The 16,918-nt window shown below is 37.8% G+C and overlaps 1 protein-coding gene across 2 annotated transcripts; it reads right to left on the reverse strand.

Moving 5' to 3' along the window:
- Positions 1 to 1,663: 1,663 nt before the first annotated feature.
- On the reverse strand, positions 1,664 to 16,448 carry si:cabz01007807.1 (uncharacterized). Of its 2 annotated transcripts, none has more exons than XM_054601258.1 (35): positions 16,283 to 16,448; positions 16,073 to 16,138; positions 15,138 to 15,200; positions 14,773 to 14,835; positions 14,440 to 14,514; positions 13,715 to 13,768; positions 12,458 to 13,612; positions 12,217 to 12,300; positions 12,024 to 12,116; positions 11,772 to 11,834; positions 10,940 to 10,999; positions 10,786 to 10,821; positions 10,647 to 10,700; positions 10,509 to 10,559; positions 10,350 to 10,418; positions 9,979 to 10,050; positions 9,793 to 9,897; positions 9,579 to 9,641; positions 9,349 to 9,429; positions 9,028 to 9,093; positions 8,908 to 8,943; positions 8,729 to 8,788; positions 8,381 to 8,425; positions 7,609 to 7,707; positions 7,465 to 7,512; positions 7,282 to 7,377; positions 6,757 to 6,867; positions 6,560 to 6,661; positions 6,427 to 6,471; positions 6,230 to 6,304; positions 5,218 to 5,286; positions 5,038 to 5,077; positions 4,322 to 4,379; positions 3,533 to 3,878; positions 1,664 to 2,466 (listed from the first exon to the last, which is right to left on the reverse strand). In XM_054601258.1, exons 1-35 carry the CDS (start codon positions 16,301 to 16,303, stop codon positions 2,062 to 2,064), a joined length of 4,029 nt encoding a protein of 1,342 aa, XP_054457233.1. In that variant the 5' UTR covers positions 16,304 to 16,448; the 3' UTR covers positions 1,664 to 2,061. The 2 variants fall into 2 exon arrangements, with proteins under 2 accessions (XP_054457233.1, XP_054457232.1); XM_054601257.1 differs by having other exon boundaries at positions 9,331 to 9,429.
- Positions 16,449 to 16,918: the final 470 nt, after the last annotated feature.

A 16,918-nucleotide genomic window follows, 5' to 3' on the forward strand; every position in this document is an offset into this window, starting at 1 on the left:
TTCAAAGAGGGAACTCAAACCACAAAATAAGAGATACACATGTATGTATTTTACATTAAAATACTATAGGGCTAAAAATGATGTATTTACATTTACAAAAATTGAAGTACCAGTCAAAAGTTTGGACACACCTTCTCATTCTTTGAAGAATCTAAAATATAAAACATATTCTGGTTTGTTGAGCATTTGTTTGTTTACCACATAATTCCATATGTGTTCCTTCATAGTTTGGATGTCTTCAATATTAATCTATAATGTAGAAAATAAAAATAAAGAAAAACCATTGAATGAGAAGGTTTGTCCAAACTTTTGACTGGTACTGTACATAATCAAATATTCAGAAGCTTATATGATTAGATTATTTAGTTTATATTGCAAGCTAAACAACACAATACCAAGCTCATTAAAACAAAAACAAAAAATAAGAAAATAAGACACATTGGTGGACTTTATTCAAAGATTTAATTTATTACACTAAAATATCTGAATATATTGTAATAGAAGATTTTACAGCATTGCATTCAGGTAAAAATTGTGCAGGAAGATGCACCGATAGCGTGATGTCAAAATAAAAGCATGAGCTTTTATCCAGAGACCAAAGGTGGTCACTAAAAATGTGACAATCAAAGTATACAGTAATAGAACAATAATATATTAACATACGAGTAGTTTGCTTTAAGTTTGACAGTTACATAGATTATTGAAAAGGTGTAAATCATTTAGGTAGGAATATCATAACATTATCTACACATATGCAAAAACACATTTACAAAGATGCCACATGGTATGGAAAAACTTTTTTGCATAGAGAATATATATATATTGGGAGCAATTAAATTGATTCTGCAGGAAGCTTCAATAATCAATATGTATAAACCATTCAGGAAAATGACAATATATTTTTGAACAATAAGATTAAATGGTAATAAATGTGGATGTAAATGCAGAAATTACCATTAGACCCGCAACAAAAAGCTGCAATACGAGCTTCAACCGTACAGGCTTTGTGAGACTCGTCCATTTTGTCCACACCAACATTGAAAAAAAGAATTAAAAAAACATTCATTACTTAGATTTGTTCTTAATTAACGTTTTGAAGAATAGTCATACAGTGATGTATTAAAAATAAATTCTGTGAATATGTAAACATCAAGTAACGATAAATCCTCATAAGATGATGTGAGCAGAAAGTTAATATTTACAAACAGCCCTGTCGATAAACTAAATACACTAACTTTAATTCAACAAATGACACGTTCAAATCTTAAAACAATGAATCTGTCACTTCTCTTTTTTCTGCAGTTTCCTCCTTCTGGGTTGCATTGTAGATTCTAAATTACTAACATTTGTTTGGTTAAACGGATATCTGACAGTGATTGGACAAAATATATAGGATCTGCTGACAACATAATACATTTTAATACAAAAGCCCTTTAAATTTATGAATCTTATGTACATTATTTTGCTGAAACGGTGTCAGAGAGGTGTCATTAAACTCATTTTTCAATAAGATACTCCTGTTTAGAATTCGTCATCCTTCTGAAAACACAATGGGTTGGTGGGAAAATACACAAAAAACAATCAGTGCAAATGTTAAAATTAAGCCATCTGTGACCACAAAGCTACATTTTGAAACCTTTACCCCGAGAACAAACGTGAAGTGTGCCCACTTTTCCTGTTTTTTGACCAGTCCCTGTGTACAGTAAACATCATACAGCATCACCCAAATACAACAAAAGTAACCTACAGCCTCAACAATTCCCAGAGTTTAACCATCATCTCTCTGCCAAACCACAACAACAATAATGATCATTTTTAGCTTCAAAGTGGTGGCATTGTATTGGAATATAATGTAAACTTCTTATAGCTTTCAGTGCTGCAATTTTAAGCCAATTATTTTTCTTTTTTTAAAGTGGCTTCATCCACTCGTTTAATGTCTTCAACAGCACTTACCTACCTACTTACATTTAAACCAACAAGTCCCTTCATTTAGCCACTAGGGGGTGCTGGTGGTGCTTTTAAAAACAGCTATAATCAAAGTGGCATCACGCAGGATGTCGCTCACATGTTTCCAGTAGCATCCTGGAGCTCCTCTCTGATGGCGTTGAGCTCCACGACCCCGTCATTGAGCACGTTTGCCACCTCCTTTATTTGCATCACCACCTCTTTCTTGCAGCCCTTCTTCAGCTCTCTGGAGTCCTTGGTGAAGTACTTGTCTATGCCTTTGAAGAGTCCTTGGACCGAGGCGAGCGACGCGTCCGTCACCTCTGTCGCCCGCATCACCGGCGAGTCCGCCAAGCTGATCATCTGGACGGCCCTGCGGATCTCCCAGGTCTCAGAGTAGTGCTGGGTGCCGGACCGGAGGAAGGGGTGGCCCCGGAGTTTGTACAAGCCCTGATTGACATAGTGGAGGGTCTTCCCAACGGCCTGCAGGTGAGCCTCATACTGCTCCAGTATGATCTCCACCTTTGGAGGAGATAAGGCAAAATCAGTAATCTCTTTTAAATCACTTCTTAAAAAACATTACATTAAAACTGTTTGTACCAATGTAATTCAAGGCAAAAATCTCTTACATTCAAATAAGACAGAGGAATGTTGATTTGTATCATATACTATGCTATAGCTGGTGCAAAAGAAGATTGAACCAAAATTAATTTAAAAAGCATGATACATTTAAATAGGCTGCACGGTGGTGTAGTGGTTAGCACTGTTGCCTCACAGCAAGAGGGGCCTGGGTTCAATTCCCGGGCTGGACAACCTTCTGTGTGGAGTTTGCATGTTCTCCCCGTGTCAGCGTGGGTTCTCTCCGGGTTCTCCGGCTTCCTCCCACAGTCCAAAGACATGCAGTTAGGTTAATTGATGACTCTGAAATTGCCCGTAGGTGTGGATGTGAGTGTGAATGGTTGTCTGTCTCTATATGTCAGCCCTGTGATAGGCTGGCGACCTGTCCACCCTGCCTTCACCCATTGACAGCTGGGAAAAAACCCTTAACTGGATTTTTACGGAAGATGGATGGATGGCTTTAATGTTTCATTTTATTATTGGTTGTACTATTTTATTTTATTTATTTTATTTATTTTATTTATTTTATTTTATTTTATTTATTTTATTTATTTTATTTATTTTATTTATTTTATTTATTTTATTTATTTTATTCTCACTTGTCATTTCATTTTGTCTCTTAGTTTAGTTTTATCCTATCGATTGTTTTTATTGTTTCATCTATTGTACTGTTTTATCTTTATCAGGGTTTAAGTCTTACCTTCATTTGTTTCCATTGTTGAGCTTTCTTTTGTTTAATTGCCTTGTCTATCTAAGCACTTTGTAAACTCTGTTTTTAAAAAGGTGCTATATAAATAAAGTTAGTATTATTATTGGGAGGAAGAGGTAAAGACCACAGTTTATGGTTAAACATTGAAATAAGTTCAAATGGGATTGTAACAGTGTTTTAACCTAGTTATGAAACTCATTCATGTATTTAAGGGCAGTTTGTAGCCAAAGAACGTACATTGCCATCGATAACATAACTCACCTTCTTCCGGTCGTGCATGTTGTTAACGTTATCCGAGATGGCCGCAGAGGCTGAAGCGATTCCTCCCGCCGTTGCCACGCCAACGCCGACAGCGGTGATTATGAGAGAGGCGCCAAAGGTGAAGGGTGCCAGGACCAAACCGGTGATGGCGGTCACGCCGCCGACGGCTGTGGTGGTGCCGCCGGTGATGCCGGCGATCTTGGCCTTGTTGTGGAAATCGTTGATGTTATCTGCGATGGCGTGGAGCGTGATGACGGACTGCCAGAGGGCCTCGGCTCGCTCCGTGAAGACTTTGTTGTAGACACGCAGGCCGCGATGAACCTTGTCCGCCAAGATGGTGAAGGACCTGGGGTTTATTTGAGCGCCGGAGCAAAAGTAGGATTGGTAAGTTTAGTTAGGAGTAAGGAAGCAGCAGATTAAAATGTGGTTCATGATACAAAAGGCCAAACAAATAAATGAAAAAATGCTGGAATACAAGGTCAAATCCTTTTTCTTATGCGACCAATGATCCAAAACTAAAAGATATTCAGTTCAGTATCATATATGACAAAGACAACACCAAACCCTCACATTTGGGAAGCTAGAACCAGCATTTATGCTTGAAAAATTAAAGAAGCGATTATCAAAATATTAGATGTTTACGTTTCTGTTGATCCACTAAAAGAGCGACACATTTTTTTCAGCTCGTTTCAGCTGCAATCGGTGATATGATTCACAACACTTTGAAAGTAGATTGGCCAGATCTCTACACTTTTACTTTTGCCAAACTCATGTAAAAAAAAGACGTACTTGGACTCGTCCTCCTTTAAGAACTTGTCCTCATCGTCTGATGGCACCTCGTCCCATTCTGAAATGCAATCAAACAAATCAAATGTTGATGAGGTTTAAAAAAAAAAAAAAAAGACATACAGTTTCTTCTATCCGTTACTTAAAGCTACTGTCTAGAACTTTTATTTTATGTTCATTTTGGAGGTCCAAATGTGGTAGTGTTTACGAGCACCAGAGTCCCTTTAGAAAACCCCTCTTTTTACTGGAACATCGTCTAGCGGGCCCAGCAATACGGCCTTTATAGATGGTCTCAATTGATTTTGTAGGTCATATAGAAAAACACTTAACCTTAAATTGGATCTTTTGTAATCGTCACATACAATAAACACACAACGTAGGGAAATTTGACCTCTGAATGTAACCCATCCTAAGAATTAGGAGCAGTGGGCTGCCTTTGGGAGCAACTTGGTCATCAGTATTAAATTACTATTTTATCATTATCTTTATATTTATTTATTTATTGTCCTGGTTAAGGATATATGTGTTTCTGCTTGGACAACAGTACAAGAACACATTGGTTATAATAACCAATATACATATGGACCATATGTTTATGTTGCTCTCCTGATATGTTTGTTGTTTAAAAATAAAAATAAAGTGGAAAAAAACCATGACTGATTCATAACTAGTTGAAAGATCCCAATAGTAACTTCAAAACAAGTGTGATTGTGACTCACGTTCCACCGTGTTCCACCACTCCATCAAACTGTCAGTGTCCTGTGACAAAGAAAAGAAAACATGATGGTTCATACCTGAGCCATACACTACTAGAAAAGGTCATTCACCTGCTTTAAAAAAGGAAAGGAATGTTGTTGAAGTGGAATATTTCTGTTTAGCCAGTTTAAAGAGAAACTAACCCCGTCCGCGTCGCCATCCTCTAGACCCGCCATGGCACGCTCATCCATCTGAGCAGCCTGCCACTCCGCCTGAATGAGGAGGGGGGAGATGGAGGAGACAAAAAGTACCCAGTGAATACGTCAATAGGTCTTTAATTCACATGTATTAGTCATGAAAACGTGGAATTATGTAAGACTATTAAGACTGCACTCTGCTTGGTGTGTAATGTTGCTAAACCGGCCCAGTCACATGTCAAAGGAATGCGTCCCATCAGGAACAGTTCCAGTTTCGCAACAGTCGGTGCAACAGTGCACCTTTGTATGAATGATGCAAGAGGGTCTTTTGTGCGCAAGAATTGGGAGGAGAAAATTGTTTTATTTTAATAAAAGCTTTAAGGCTCACATTCATTTCAAAAACACCAACATCATCAGTGCGGAACAGGCAGATTTAATGCATTTACACGTGTGGTTGGGAATGCTCCCCCAAATAGTGAATGTAGCGTAGGGTGTAGTGTTGTGAACGAAGCCCTCGGGCTAATTCCTCCACCCAACCAATTTCCTACTCAGGACCAGTTTATAAAAAGGCACATGTTGTTGTGGCCTCATTCTTTTTTGGCCCCTGTTCTCTGTCTCATATCAGCAACAAATCTGTGTTCTAAAAACAGTATCTCACGGTTCTAAAGTTGTTTGTTCCCTTTCATTTTCCCCACTAAGGCACGCCACAAACAGAAAAGAAATATGCTGTAAATCTGATCAAAGAAGCGATTTTCCATACAGCTAGCCAGGTGTGACTCACTGACCAAAACAAAATGTGTTATCAGAGTTGAACAACGCAAACGGTGTGTCGCCACATCACGAACCACAGTCAGCTGATGGTTTAGGTGAAAGTGTAAAACTGTGGGTTGTACAAATACTGAACCCTAGGTCATTAAGTAGGCCATTAATTCTAACTTTTTCATTTAAAGTTCGATACCAAGTATTGGCTATTTAAGCCGCACATCCATCATTTCCACTTTGAAGTGTGCAAACGTACCTGAGCGGCCTCTGACAGGAAGTCACGTGACGTTGCTCCTGGCGGATCTTCCCACTCGGGTTGCGTTGCTTTGCTCTGGAATCAAGATACATTGAAGAGTGAGCATGTCTTTCTTTTTTTTTTTAAATTATTATCTTGCATAAACAAGAGCAAAATAATTTATTCCTTTTGTGATTAGGAATAAGTTAGTCATTCACCTTAGACTTGTGTTTCATGAAGCCTTTAAGTTTAGATTTCTTCTTCTGTTGATAAGAAAAAATATGTTTAGGATTTATTTATTAAATAATATCAAAGAAAAAAAAGACGTAAATGTGAACATGAGAGTGATACCAGTTTGCAGGTTTCCACTTCATCTTCTTCTTCGTCATACATCTCTCCGGGACTCTTGACATATTTCCTTGTATCGGCAAAGTCATCCTCTGCAAAGTCATCCTGCAAATGCATATATAAAGAAATTGTTCAAACTGAAGTATTATATGAAACAAAGCCCACACTTATGTTTTGCCTTAAACCAGTATTAAACATACATTGGATGCTTGCTGCAGTTTCTGTTGGCTGAATCCGATCGGTTCACTCTGTCCATTGGCGGTCTTAGATTTGCGTGGGAGGGGCGTGGGGCCTTTATGTTTGGATGTTTTCTAACACAAAAAACAACACAGCCATTGTAAATCTTAAGAACCCCATATGCCTCGAGGTGGAATGAAATCCAATGACATCTTCGCTCCTGCTTAACATCTGGAGTAACTACAATAAATCACTTTGATGCAGCGCCTTTCATTCTCACCCTCTTTCAAAACAGTCTGATGCAACACAGGTATGTGGTGACAGGTTTACACTTCTATTCAGGAGTATCAAGGTATCGTCACTTTGAAATTTACTACCGCACTGACACATCAGACAGCACGAGCACTCAACTACTGTTGCTAATGTAGTCTGTCAAACTGATCGTTACCCTGGATGCTCTGTTCATAGCAGGGCAGCTACACTGTGCTTCTTTTACTGCCATTAGCTCGTTACTGGAACCATTGGTAACAAATATTCTGGTACCATACCGGTTTGCAGTCCGCCATCTGGTCTTCATCGTATAGCTCATCTGCTGAGAAGCTGCCCTTCTTTTTCTGATGATTGTTGAAATCCAGCATGTCTTCCTAATTAAAAAACATTTGCAAAAAGTCCAAATGAGCTATCGAAAAATGGTTTCTTCTCCGATTGCCTTGCAAAATTTTAATGCTTACCTTCGAGTTTCGCTGACCAATGTGTAGCAGTTTCATCTTTGTTTTTTTCTATTGATGAAGGGGAAAAATGACCATTCAGTGAAAGTAAGTGACAAAATGTTCAATGAAAAGAAAATAGCGTTAAAAATAAAAAAAGACTGTTACAGGTTTGCAGTCTTCCATTCCATATGGATCTTCCTCTTCATTAAATCCACCAGACTTATGGTGCGTTTCATAGAAGTGCTCATCATCCATGAAAGCAGCCTAAGTAACAGATTCAAAACAATCGATATTCTTAGTAAGTGAGGAACATTAATGAACAAAATCATACAGGTTACGGTGAAAACCATGCTGCATAGAGGAATCATTGCTAAAATAATCAGGTATTTGAAATATTTATTATTTTTCCAGTATGCATCCAGTCAGCAAATAAGGACAGTAGTAACAAATTGTTCAAAGTTAACTTATATTATAACTAATATTGTTGGTATTATACCATTTGCAGAATTAGATTCCAGTTCTGGCTGGTTAGGATTGTTTCCAACTCACTTGATAAAAACATTTCCAATAACTCCAGAGCGATTTTAAAGTCCAAAAGCCCAAATTAATTAAAAAAAAGATTTTTTTCTATATTGTGTTTCAATTCATATTTGTTGGCATTTAGCCTTTCAAAACGAACATTTTCGTGGCGGTTAAAAAACTTGTTTTCTCTAGCTTGATGCACACAAAGGGAGGCCCCCACCTGTATTAACTGGGCGATCTAGCAGCAATCTAACAGCACCATGAATCACATTTATATAACCACAATAACTCTTATTATAATAAGATAAAATATGACGGACACTTCATACAAAAACCTCAATAGAAGATGACATTCGGTAAAGCCCTTAACTACAGTATATAATAATTATAATAATCATAATAGGAAAAACAGTACCTTGCTAGTTGACTGAAGACTGTGACCTACATCCCCAAAATCATCCTAAGAGTGAAACAAGTTTGTTATAACTTACATGTTGAAAGTTGTTGCAGAATACAACACTTGATGGAGTCCTTTCATGTTATTGAAGTGGATTTTCTTTAATATGAAAAAAATGATATATGCAGTATATGTCATATGCAAGTCAGCGATTCTATAGCTATTCCAAAACTGCTACACTAACTGAAAAAAAAATCAATTTACAGGAATTAATCTGACTATTCACCTTAATATTAGACATTGAGGGAATTAATTAGTCATTTCCCTGTGGAGTGAGGTTTTGATGCTGTTGTTTAAAACTGTTACCTGGGACTTCTTACGAGGTGTGTAGCCATGTGCACCGAAAAAGTCCTCTTGTGATTTGTCCTAAAGGGAGAAAGAAGAAAAACATGTTTCACTGCTTGGACAACCTCATATCTTAAATACAATGGACGAGCACACGCATACTGTACAAACCCACTATATTCAAATGGATATAGTCGTACCTTTGAGTTTTTGCGAGGTGTATGTCCACGTGCTCCCTTTAGTTCAGAGAAAAGTTACACATTCATTAAAGTATAATGAAATATGCAGTGAAAAATGAAGTACAGTGGACAAAACAATACCTTTTCTACAGTGATGGCGAATCCTCTATGTGGCACAAATCTGATTGCCAGCTTCTTTTTTTTCTTCTGGAGAGAGAAAACATTATATTGCCCAAATCAATGCATGCCAGAATATTCACAGATCTCCCTTTAGATGCTCAAAATGTCCCACTAAAAAAAAGTTTACTCAAAATAAGCATATGTATACTACTTTAAGTTGAATAGTCTTGAATGACTTTTGCACGGCTTCCAACCATGATAACATCCTTGCATTAATGTGCATATTTCTGTGAATCATTATTTAAAAGTATAACAAAAGCATACAGATCCATGGCTGTCCACCTCTTTGTGCTGGTCTTCTCCTTCCTCATCCATCTCCTCCTCCTCCTCCTCCTCACCATTGCTGTCATCCAAAACTTTTCCCTGTAGACAATGAAACACATGTTTACTGTTTGAGAAGAATAACTTTTTTTCCAGAAACTTGAATTGAAGGTTTAAAAAGAAGCCGAGCTCTTTGAAACCTTTTTTTTTTTTTGTTGCGCATTGTCTGCAGCAGACTGCAGGTACGTTACCTCTGACCATCGGCGTATGATGGAGTTTTTCTTTCCAATACTTTTCTCATTGATGTCATCTCCCTGTTGTGGCATTACAAAGAAAAACTCATCACAAATGCTTTTCAGACACACCATAAGAATGGATTAAACCTCCATGGCAGATTCAGAAGAAGATTTGAGGGAAATCAATGTCCATCCGCAAAACCACACACTTGTACTTTAGAAAACTCACCTTAGATTCTTGAGGTAAATGTCCGTTCATGTGCTTTCCCTCTGGCACCATGGAAGTAAAGGACGCTCTTCTGAGCTTGCTGCCTCTGGTCTTCAAAGGTTTCTTCTGTTATCAAAATAAGGCATTATTAAAAAGGACCGCTGGTTTATTAATACTGTTCAGAAATACAAAAACAATATAACGTACTTTGTAGTCCATCTCACTCTGCTCCCCTTCTTCATTGTCCTCCCCAGAGATGTGCATTTCTGAAAAATAATCCTGAAAAACAGAAGCACATATGTTTGAACTGAGCAAGCATAAAAACATTGATGTGCTTAGATCTAATGCAACAATCATTTTTTTTGTCTTGAAACAGGTGTTAAATTAATTAATTGCATTGACAGTATCTAGCAGCTGGTGATTTGTCTTTAAATGTCTGCTAAACATATTGTTAGTCCAGTTTTTGGACTGACACATTACAGTTTTAATACTCTTCTAATCACATATTTGAATATATGTGTGGGATAAAGACTACTTGCTGATACATGCTTACGTAATTCATAATTTATGATCATTACCTTGGATGATTTACGAGAGTTGGGTAGTGACCTGCTCTTCCCCTCTTTTGCGTCATCAGAAAACTTCTCCTTCAAACAGAAAATGATCATCAGCATAAAGACGAATGCACAACTCTAATCAGAAAAGTGAAAGTGTGATTTTGTATTCCTTCATTTTACCTTTGACCCTCTTCTGGAAAGGAGGGACAATCTGAACTTTTTGTCCTTTTTCTAAAATATAAAATATCAATGTTAAACTATACACTTGATTACAGCCACATACTGTACAACAGTGAGAGATGAGACTGTCAGATATACCTTCACAGAGCCATCCTGATCATTGACACTTCCATCGTCAGAGTCCGCCTTGATCTATGAGAAAGGTTAGCTTTTATTTAGTGTCTTCTTTCTGCTTACAAACAAACTATTCCAAGTATAGAAATAACTTCTTTCTTACTTTTAAAGATTCTCGTCGTAGTCTTAATGTTCCAGACTTGTATAAAAAAGAAAAAAAAACACATATCTTTGATGCAGCATTGATAAGGTTACTGAAAGTTTTGAGGTAATGTGACAACCTATTTAGGGAAAATGTGATGAAAATGTTTTCTTACTGGTTTGAATCCAGGGTTAAGCTCAGGGCTGTTGTCAGCCCAGTCTTCCACACACCTTTCCTGTTTTGGGATTTTAGATTTTAGTAAAGCAAACATTTATATTAGACATTTACATTAGACATTTCTTTCGAGGGAGATTTATTTACTCCTGATTGCCATTTTCGATCTAGACTTTTTCCTCTAATACCACCATCAAGCCAAAAGTCCATCTTGCAAAAGCTCTTATTATCCAACAGGCAGATTGACATCTCATTTGCTGATGACATTAACGAAGGATGCAATGGAGAAAATCAAATATCTCAATGTTTTTTATAAATACCATGATATCAATTTTGCAGTGATATTGTAGTGTTGGTGCCATTGGTCATTTCACAAAATATCTACACAATGAAATTTGTGATAATCATCAGTAATTTGGACATAATGACTAATTGAGTAAAAGCAAATAACAGGGAAAGTCTGGTAATTTAAGAAAATGTCATCACTTTACCATAATGCAGCCTTTAAAACCAGGTGAAGACAACATTTATGCCATATCATGATATCCAAAATCTAAGAAGATATCTAGTCTTATATCAGAATATCAGTATAATTATCGATAAGCTGCCTAGCCTTAATTCATACAACCTATTGGACAAACCCATTTGATTTCAATAACCACAATGGCTTTCTCTGAACATTACCCTCAAGCCAAAAAATTGGCCTTCACATTTGAAGACCTTCCACTACTGAAATGTGAACCATCCAGCATGTTCATACGCAATCATAATTTTAGAATTGTAAATCTTTCATCATTTAATTTATACATTTTATTATCAATATTAAAATTCACCTGTCCAAGTAGCAGGACGTCCTCAAAGACGGCAGAGTTCTCAGGTTCCATTGGTTTAGTTTCCTGTTAAAAAAAAAAGTAGAAGAAATATTTGAAACATGCCCTCAGAATTATTATGTTCCATCCTCAAACTTCCAACAGATGACATTTTACATCGTTCCTCATTAGACATTTGGACCAATACCCTAGGACATTTTGTTGCCCAAGCAAATACGAGCAGGTACTTATGCAAAATTTCAAGAGCATGCATACCGGAGTTTTTGGTTTGGGGTGAACAGCTGGTTTTGGGGCCGGTCTGAAGGCTGGTTTAGGAGAGACTTTTGGTTCAGTTGCTTTAGGTTCAATCTAAAACACAGTCAAAAAGAAGCAAAGAAGGTAACTAACGGCACAGCAGTCAAGGAGAAGAGTTGTAACAACATTATGCTAAACTGTGTTCTTTGCATACAGGGTTTTCTGGCTTTGGCGTCTTTTCTGTCCTTGGTGGTCTAATTCGAGGAAGTGGCTTTGGCGGACGTCTGAAGGTCGACACCTGCAAGTTTGATTATAAAGGAAGATGTAAAGTGCATATCACATTAATCAGATTAGTTGACTAGATCCATCCTACAGTACAGTGCACATTTTAAAGTACAATGTATTGGCATTCAATACTTATATTATGGTTGTCCAAATATGAAATTGTTACATACATGAGTCATTTCAGATGGAGATTTGCTGTGTACCATGGACAGATTCCTGGCCCGACTGAAGGGAGATGGCTGAAGAATGTCATGTTTGGTGCCATGAGGAGTGGTCAAGAAAATATCATGTACCCTGTCCGAGGACTCTGGTTGGGTGACTGGATCAGATTCTGATGTCTTGGCCTTGAAGAGATCCAGTGGCGATAGCATGTCCGGCTTCATATCGGACGTGTTGTTGATTGAAGGTGTAGAGTATGTGGCCTTAGGGGCAGTATTAGTGGAGGTCATCCCGAATACATCCCTGCTGTTGGTGTTTGAAGAAAGTGGTTTGAAGATGTCTGGAGTCCCAAGTGAAACATCTTGGAAAGGGTCGCATTGTCCTGAGGGTGTAGTACCAAACGGGTCGTCCAAACTGGAAACGTCTTGGAATAAATCCCTCGTGATTGGGCTTGGGAATGGATCGACTGCATTTGTCGATGAAGATGAGAAAACATCCTTGAAAGAAGACATGCCGAAAAGGTCCTCTCTCATAAAAGGATCTCGTTTGTTCTCCATCTGTTGGGAGATTTCCCCACTTGGGACTGCTGGAGACAAATCTGCTTCTTTAGGCGAGGCAGTATAGAATGGGTTCGCCGTCTCTGGCTGCGGAGACGGGAACAGTTCATCCTCTTTGTTTGAAGGAGATTTGAATGGGTCAACAAAAATACTGGGAGATTTATCAAAGAGGTTAACCTCCCTGGTGCGTTCAGCATGGAGCAAATCCTCTCCTTTAGCAGCCTGGAAAAGATTGAACCCTCCATCTTCAAACAGTTCAGAGCTTGTTAACTGGGACGTTTTAGACAGGTTCTGTGTTTGAGCAGGGTTTGGCTTAAATAAGTCCGGTGAGTTCAGGGTAACATCATGAAAATAACCACTGCTAGATGTGTTTGGGGCCAATGCTGGTGTCTGGAAGGGGTCCTGCATAGGGCTGGGGGTAAGGGTCTTGAATGGGTCCTTTGGTAGTTCCGAAAATTCAGCTCCTTTTTCCACAGTCTTCATTTCAGGCTGAAGATCCAGAGGTGAACTCTGAAAATCGGGTGGAGGGACAAAGATGGTATCGAGGTTTACTTCCTCTGAAGTTTCCCTCCAAACGTCCTCCATTACACCACCTTTGCTGACAGATTCCTGCAAAAGAACGTAAGGTCATTAGGGATGTGCTCAATGGAAACTGCAGTACTTTAAGTAATGTTGTGATCTGGTTTTAAAAACAGGAGTCCTTGTTTGTACCAAATGGTTTGTTAAAAAAGGATTCATTCTGGCCAAGTCCCCAGTGACTCCATTCTGAAAAGCAAAGACAGGGAAATAAGACAAAATGGTGTCAGATGTCACTTGGACTGTTGACAAGATACAACATACCTAACAGAAAAGTTACATGTTGAATGACTGTTGGGAGGAATTCACTTTTTGTCTCAAGGACTGCTCAACACAAAATGGTATATCTTCCAAAATAAGGGAATGCACAAACCAAGAAAAAAGGCTCTCTTTTAAAAAGCATCTTTTTAAAAAGTTACCAGCTATTGTGGAAGATAACACTGCATCTATTGCCATATTTGTTCATTTCAGACACACATTAAACTCACTCCACCTGTTCTAATGAACTGACTTATTATTAGAAAAGTTTTGTCAAACAATAAACCTTTTACATAAACACACCTACCTGAAGACATCACAAAAAAAAGTTTGTCAGGTTGCACTTCAAAGAACAAAAACAACAGACAGGGTGTGGATTGAACCTGTGCCGCAGCAGAAGGAAGAGTAATATCCTCCGTCTTTAAGCCATTTAAAAAAATATGAACAGCTGTCTCAACTGTGGTGTTAAGAATGCCAAACAAACATTTAAAAATGATCAATTTCATGTGGAAAAATTTGAGCATTTAATCTGAATCCTGGGAGTAATTCCTCTGTGTTGAACCATATGTCATGGTGTATGCTCTGCAGATGTTGAATCTCACCTGTTCCATGAGTGGCTGGTGGTTGTCTGTCACACCTGAAGCAGCAGCTGAGGGATACATAAGGAGCTCACCGTCCTGTGGACCAAACAAAGGTTACACTAAATGAACGTGGGAAGTCACACATCCTGCTTTTCATGCATTCTGATCTTGCCAGGATAAGAAAGTCATGTGTCACTTGCCAGAAATGTAAACAACAAATGTGACAACACTCACGACTGTCTAAACGAAACAGGTATTTCTACACAGATGCTGTTACACCTCTGTGTTTAAAAAAAAGACACTCTTAAAGATAAGTAGGTGAAGGATCGAAAGCTGCCATCTTTCACCTCTAACCTGTTTGTTTTGAGACTCGTTCACAGATGAGCCGCTGGAATCAGAGATTGATGGAACGAGAGTCTGAGAAGGAAAGAAAGAAAGAAAGATACAATAAGGAAGCTTATTTATATGTTCCTTTTTTTAAATATTCATCCAGGAATGTAGGAAGGGAAGAAGGTAGAAATAACTCTATTACTGTATTTAGGCTGAGTGGCTGTCAAGGTGCGTGTTTGGGATTAAAAACGTAGTGGATGTAGGTGACACTTTGTGACTCCTCTTTATTGTAAGTGTGTGTGTGTGTGTGTGTGTGTGTGTGTGTGTGTGTGTGTGTGTGTGTGTGTGTGTGTGTGTGTGTGTGTGTGTGTGTGTGTTTAGCCACACACCTGGTATTGATGAAAAGGGCTATGGGAGACCTTCTTTAGCATGTTTTGCAACACTGCAATACTCTAAAGGGGAAATAAAACACACAAAATCAACTGCCCGCCTACACATCATATCTGTCATATATTTTAGCGAAAGAAATATCAAATACATATTCAAAAAAATACATCAAACTGCGGGTTTCAGTCCCCAAAACATGGTTGGACACCTGAAATATCAACAAGATGGCTGGACGTGACGCTAAAAAGGCTAAACAGAGCTTTAATGCCAGTGTGCAGGTACTTTTCTATTGTATTATAATAAACTTAAATTAGATATAGATGAGTTTAAACAGCTAGTGTACTTATTGCCTCATGCTGCAGTAAATCACTATTACATTTCCTGTAGAAAAAGGACATTATTTTAAATCATGGACGGACCATTTTGTGAGACTTTACTGCAGAAGGTACCTTGTACTTTATTGTACTGTGTACATTGTAAGGTTGTAGTTTTTTTTTAGCAGATTAAAGATTCCTATTCAAAACATAATGTTTTACGCAACTTATTAGTTAGTACAGATATAAATATATTTTGATGCTTTTCTAAACACCTAACTAAAGTTACTGTTTTGTGTTAGTCAGAGTGAAATCACAGCGTGACACAGAAGATTACTGCTGACAAAATCAACCATCATTCACAGACAGTAGATATTCAGAACAGCTGACGTCATGACACACTGGGTTTGGCCAAAATACACGACATGCCAACACACAATGTGCAAGCACTGCAGTGACTCTGTCCCACATGTCCTGGTTAGGCTGTTTACCTGCTCAGGGATGAATAATAATAGTTATAGTTTTGTTTGATGGCATATTCAAGAATCAAACGAGCCCAAATAATCATTAAAACTAAAACATCTTTCCAACTCACAGATCCAAATGATCTAAAAAGTACTCACAGGTCTTCTTTCCCCAGATGAAGCTGCTGCAGTCCCTCCATGCTCGTCCGCCTCCAAGTCGTTCTCCTAATAAACATTTATATTGAGATAATAAATATGAATAATAACCAGGAAAATACAGTTTTCAAACAAATTAAAATCACATTATTTATTCTCCTGAAACATTTAAATGAGTTTGCTTCAATCGCACGCTGTTAATTGGAGACTCACCGCAGTTGTATCTCCTCTCATGATCAATAAAGTTTGCTGAATATTCAATAAAAATCACTTTATTTTATCCTCGGGTGAGATTTGTGGATGATAAGGTTCTTTTTTTTTGTATCCTCGGTACTGACAGGACTCACGGTGGCAATTAACTCCCAGTTCAGCTCACCTGTGTCAGCCTCCAGAACACCTGAACATACGGGACTTTCATAAACTTTCAAAATAAAAGGCGTTACTTGCGGTGGCTCAGTAGAGCGCTGATTATGAATTTGATGATTTAATCTCATTTAAAGTAATCTACATTCATTTGCATAGGCTTGTTCAAGTAACTGTCTTCTCCATAACATTATCCACAAGGCAATCTCTGCACATAATCACCTTTTTTTTTTTTTTTTTGGTGCATTTTGATATTTATTTGATGCCTATCTGAGTTACAAAACTATTAAAAATACATAACTAATATTTTCAACAACAAGAATGTAGAGGTCCCTCTCATACTGTATAATGAATAACTGCATCACTATTCAAATTGAGAAGTTGACAAACTAAAGGAACAGTAGTACAGATTAAGAAATTTGCCAGACTAATTTTACAAGAAGTATTGTAAAAACACATGACATGTTTATGAAAGGGTTATTTGTT

The sequence above is a fragment of the Anoplopoma fimbria genome, chromosome 7, assembly GCF_027596085.1.
Source record: "Anoplopoma fimbria isolate UVic2021 breed Golden Eagle Sablefish chromosome 7, Afim_UVic_2022, whole genome shotgun sequence".
In the NCBI taxonomy this organism is placed as follows: Eukaryota; Metazoa; Chordata; class Actinopteri; order Perciformes; family Anoplopomatidae; genus Anoplopoma; species Anoplopoma fimbria.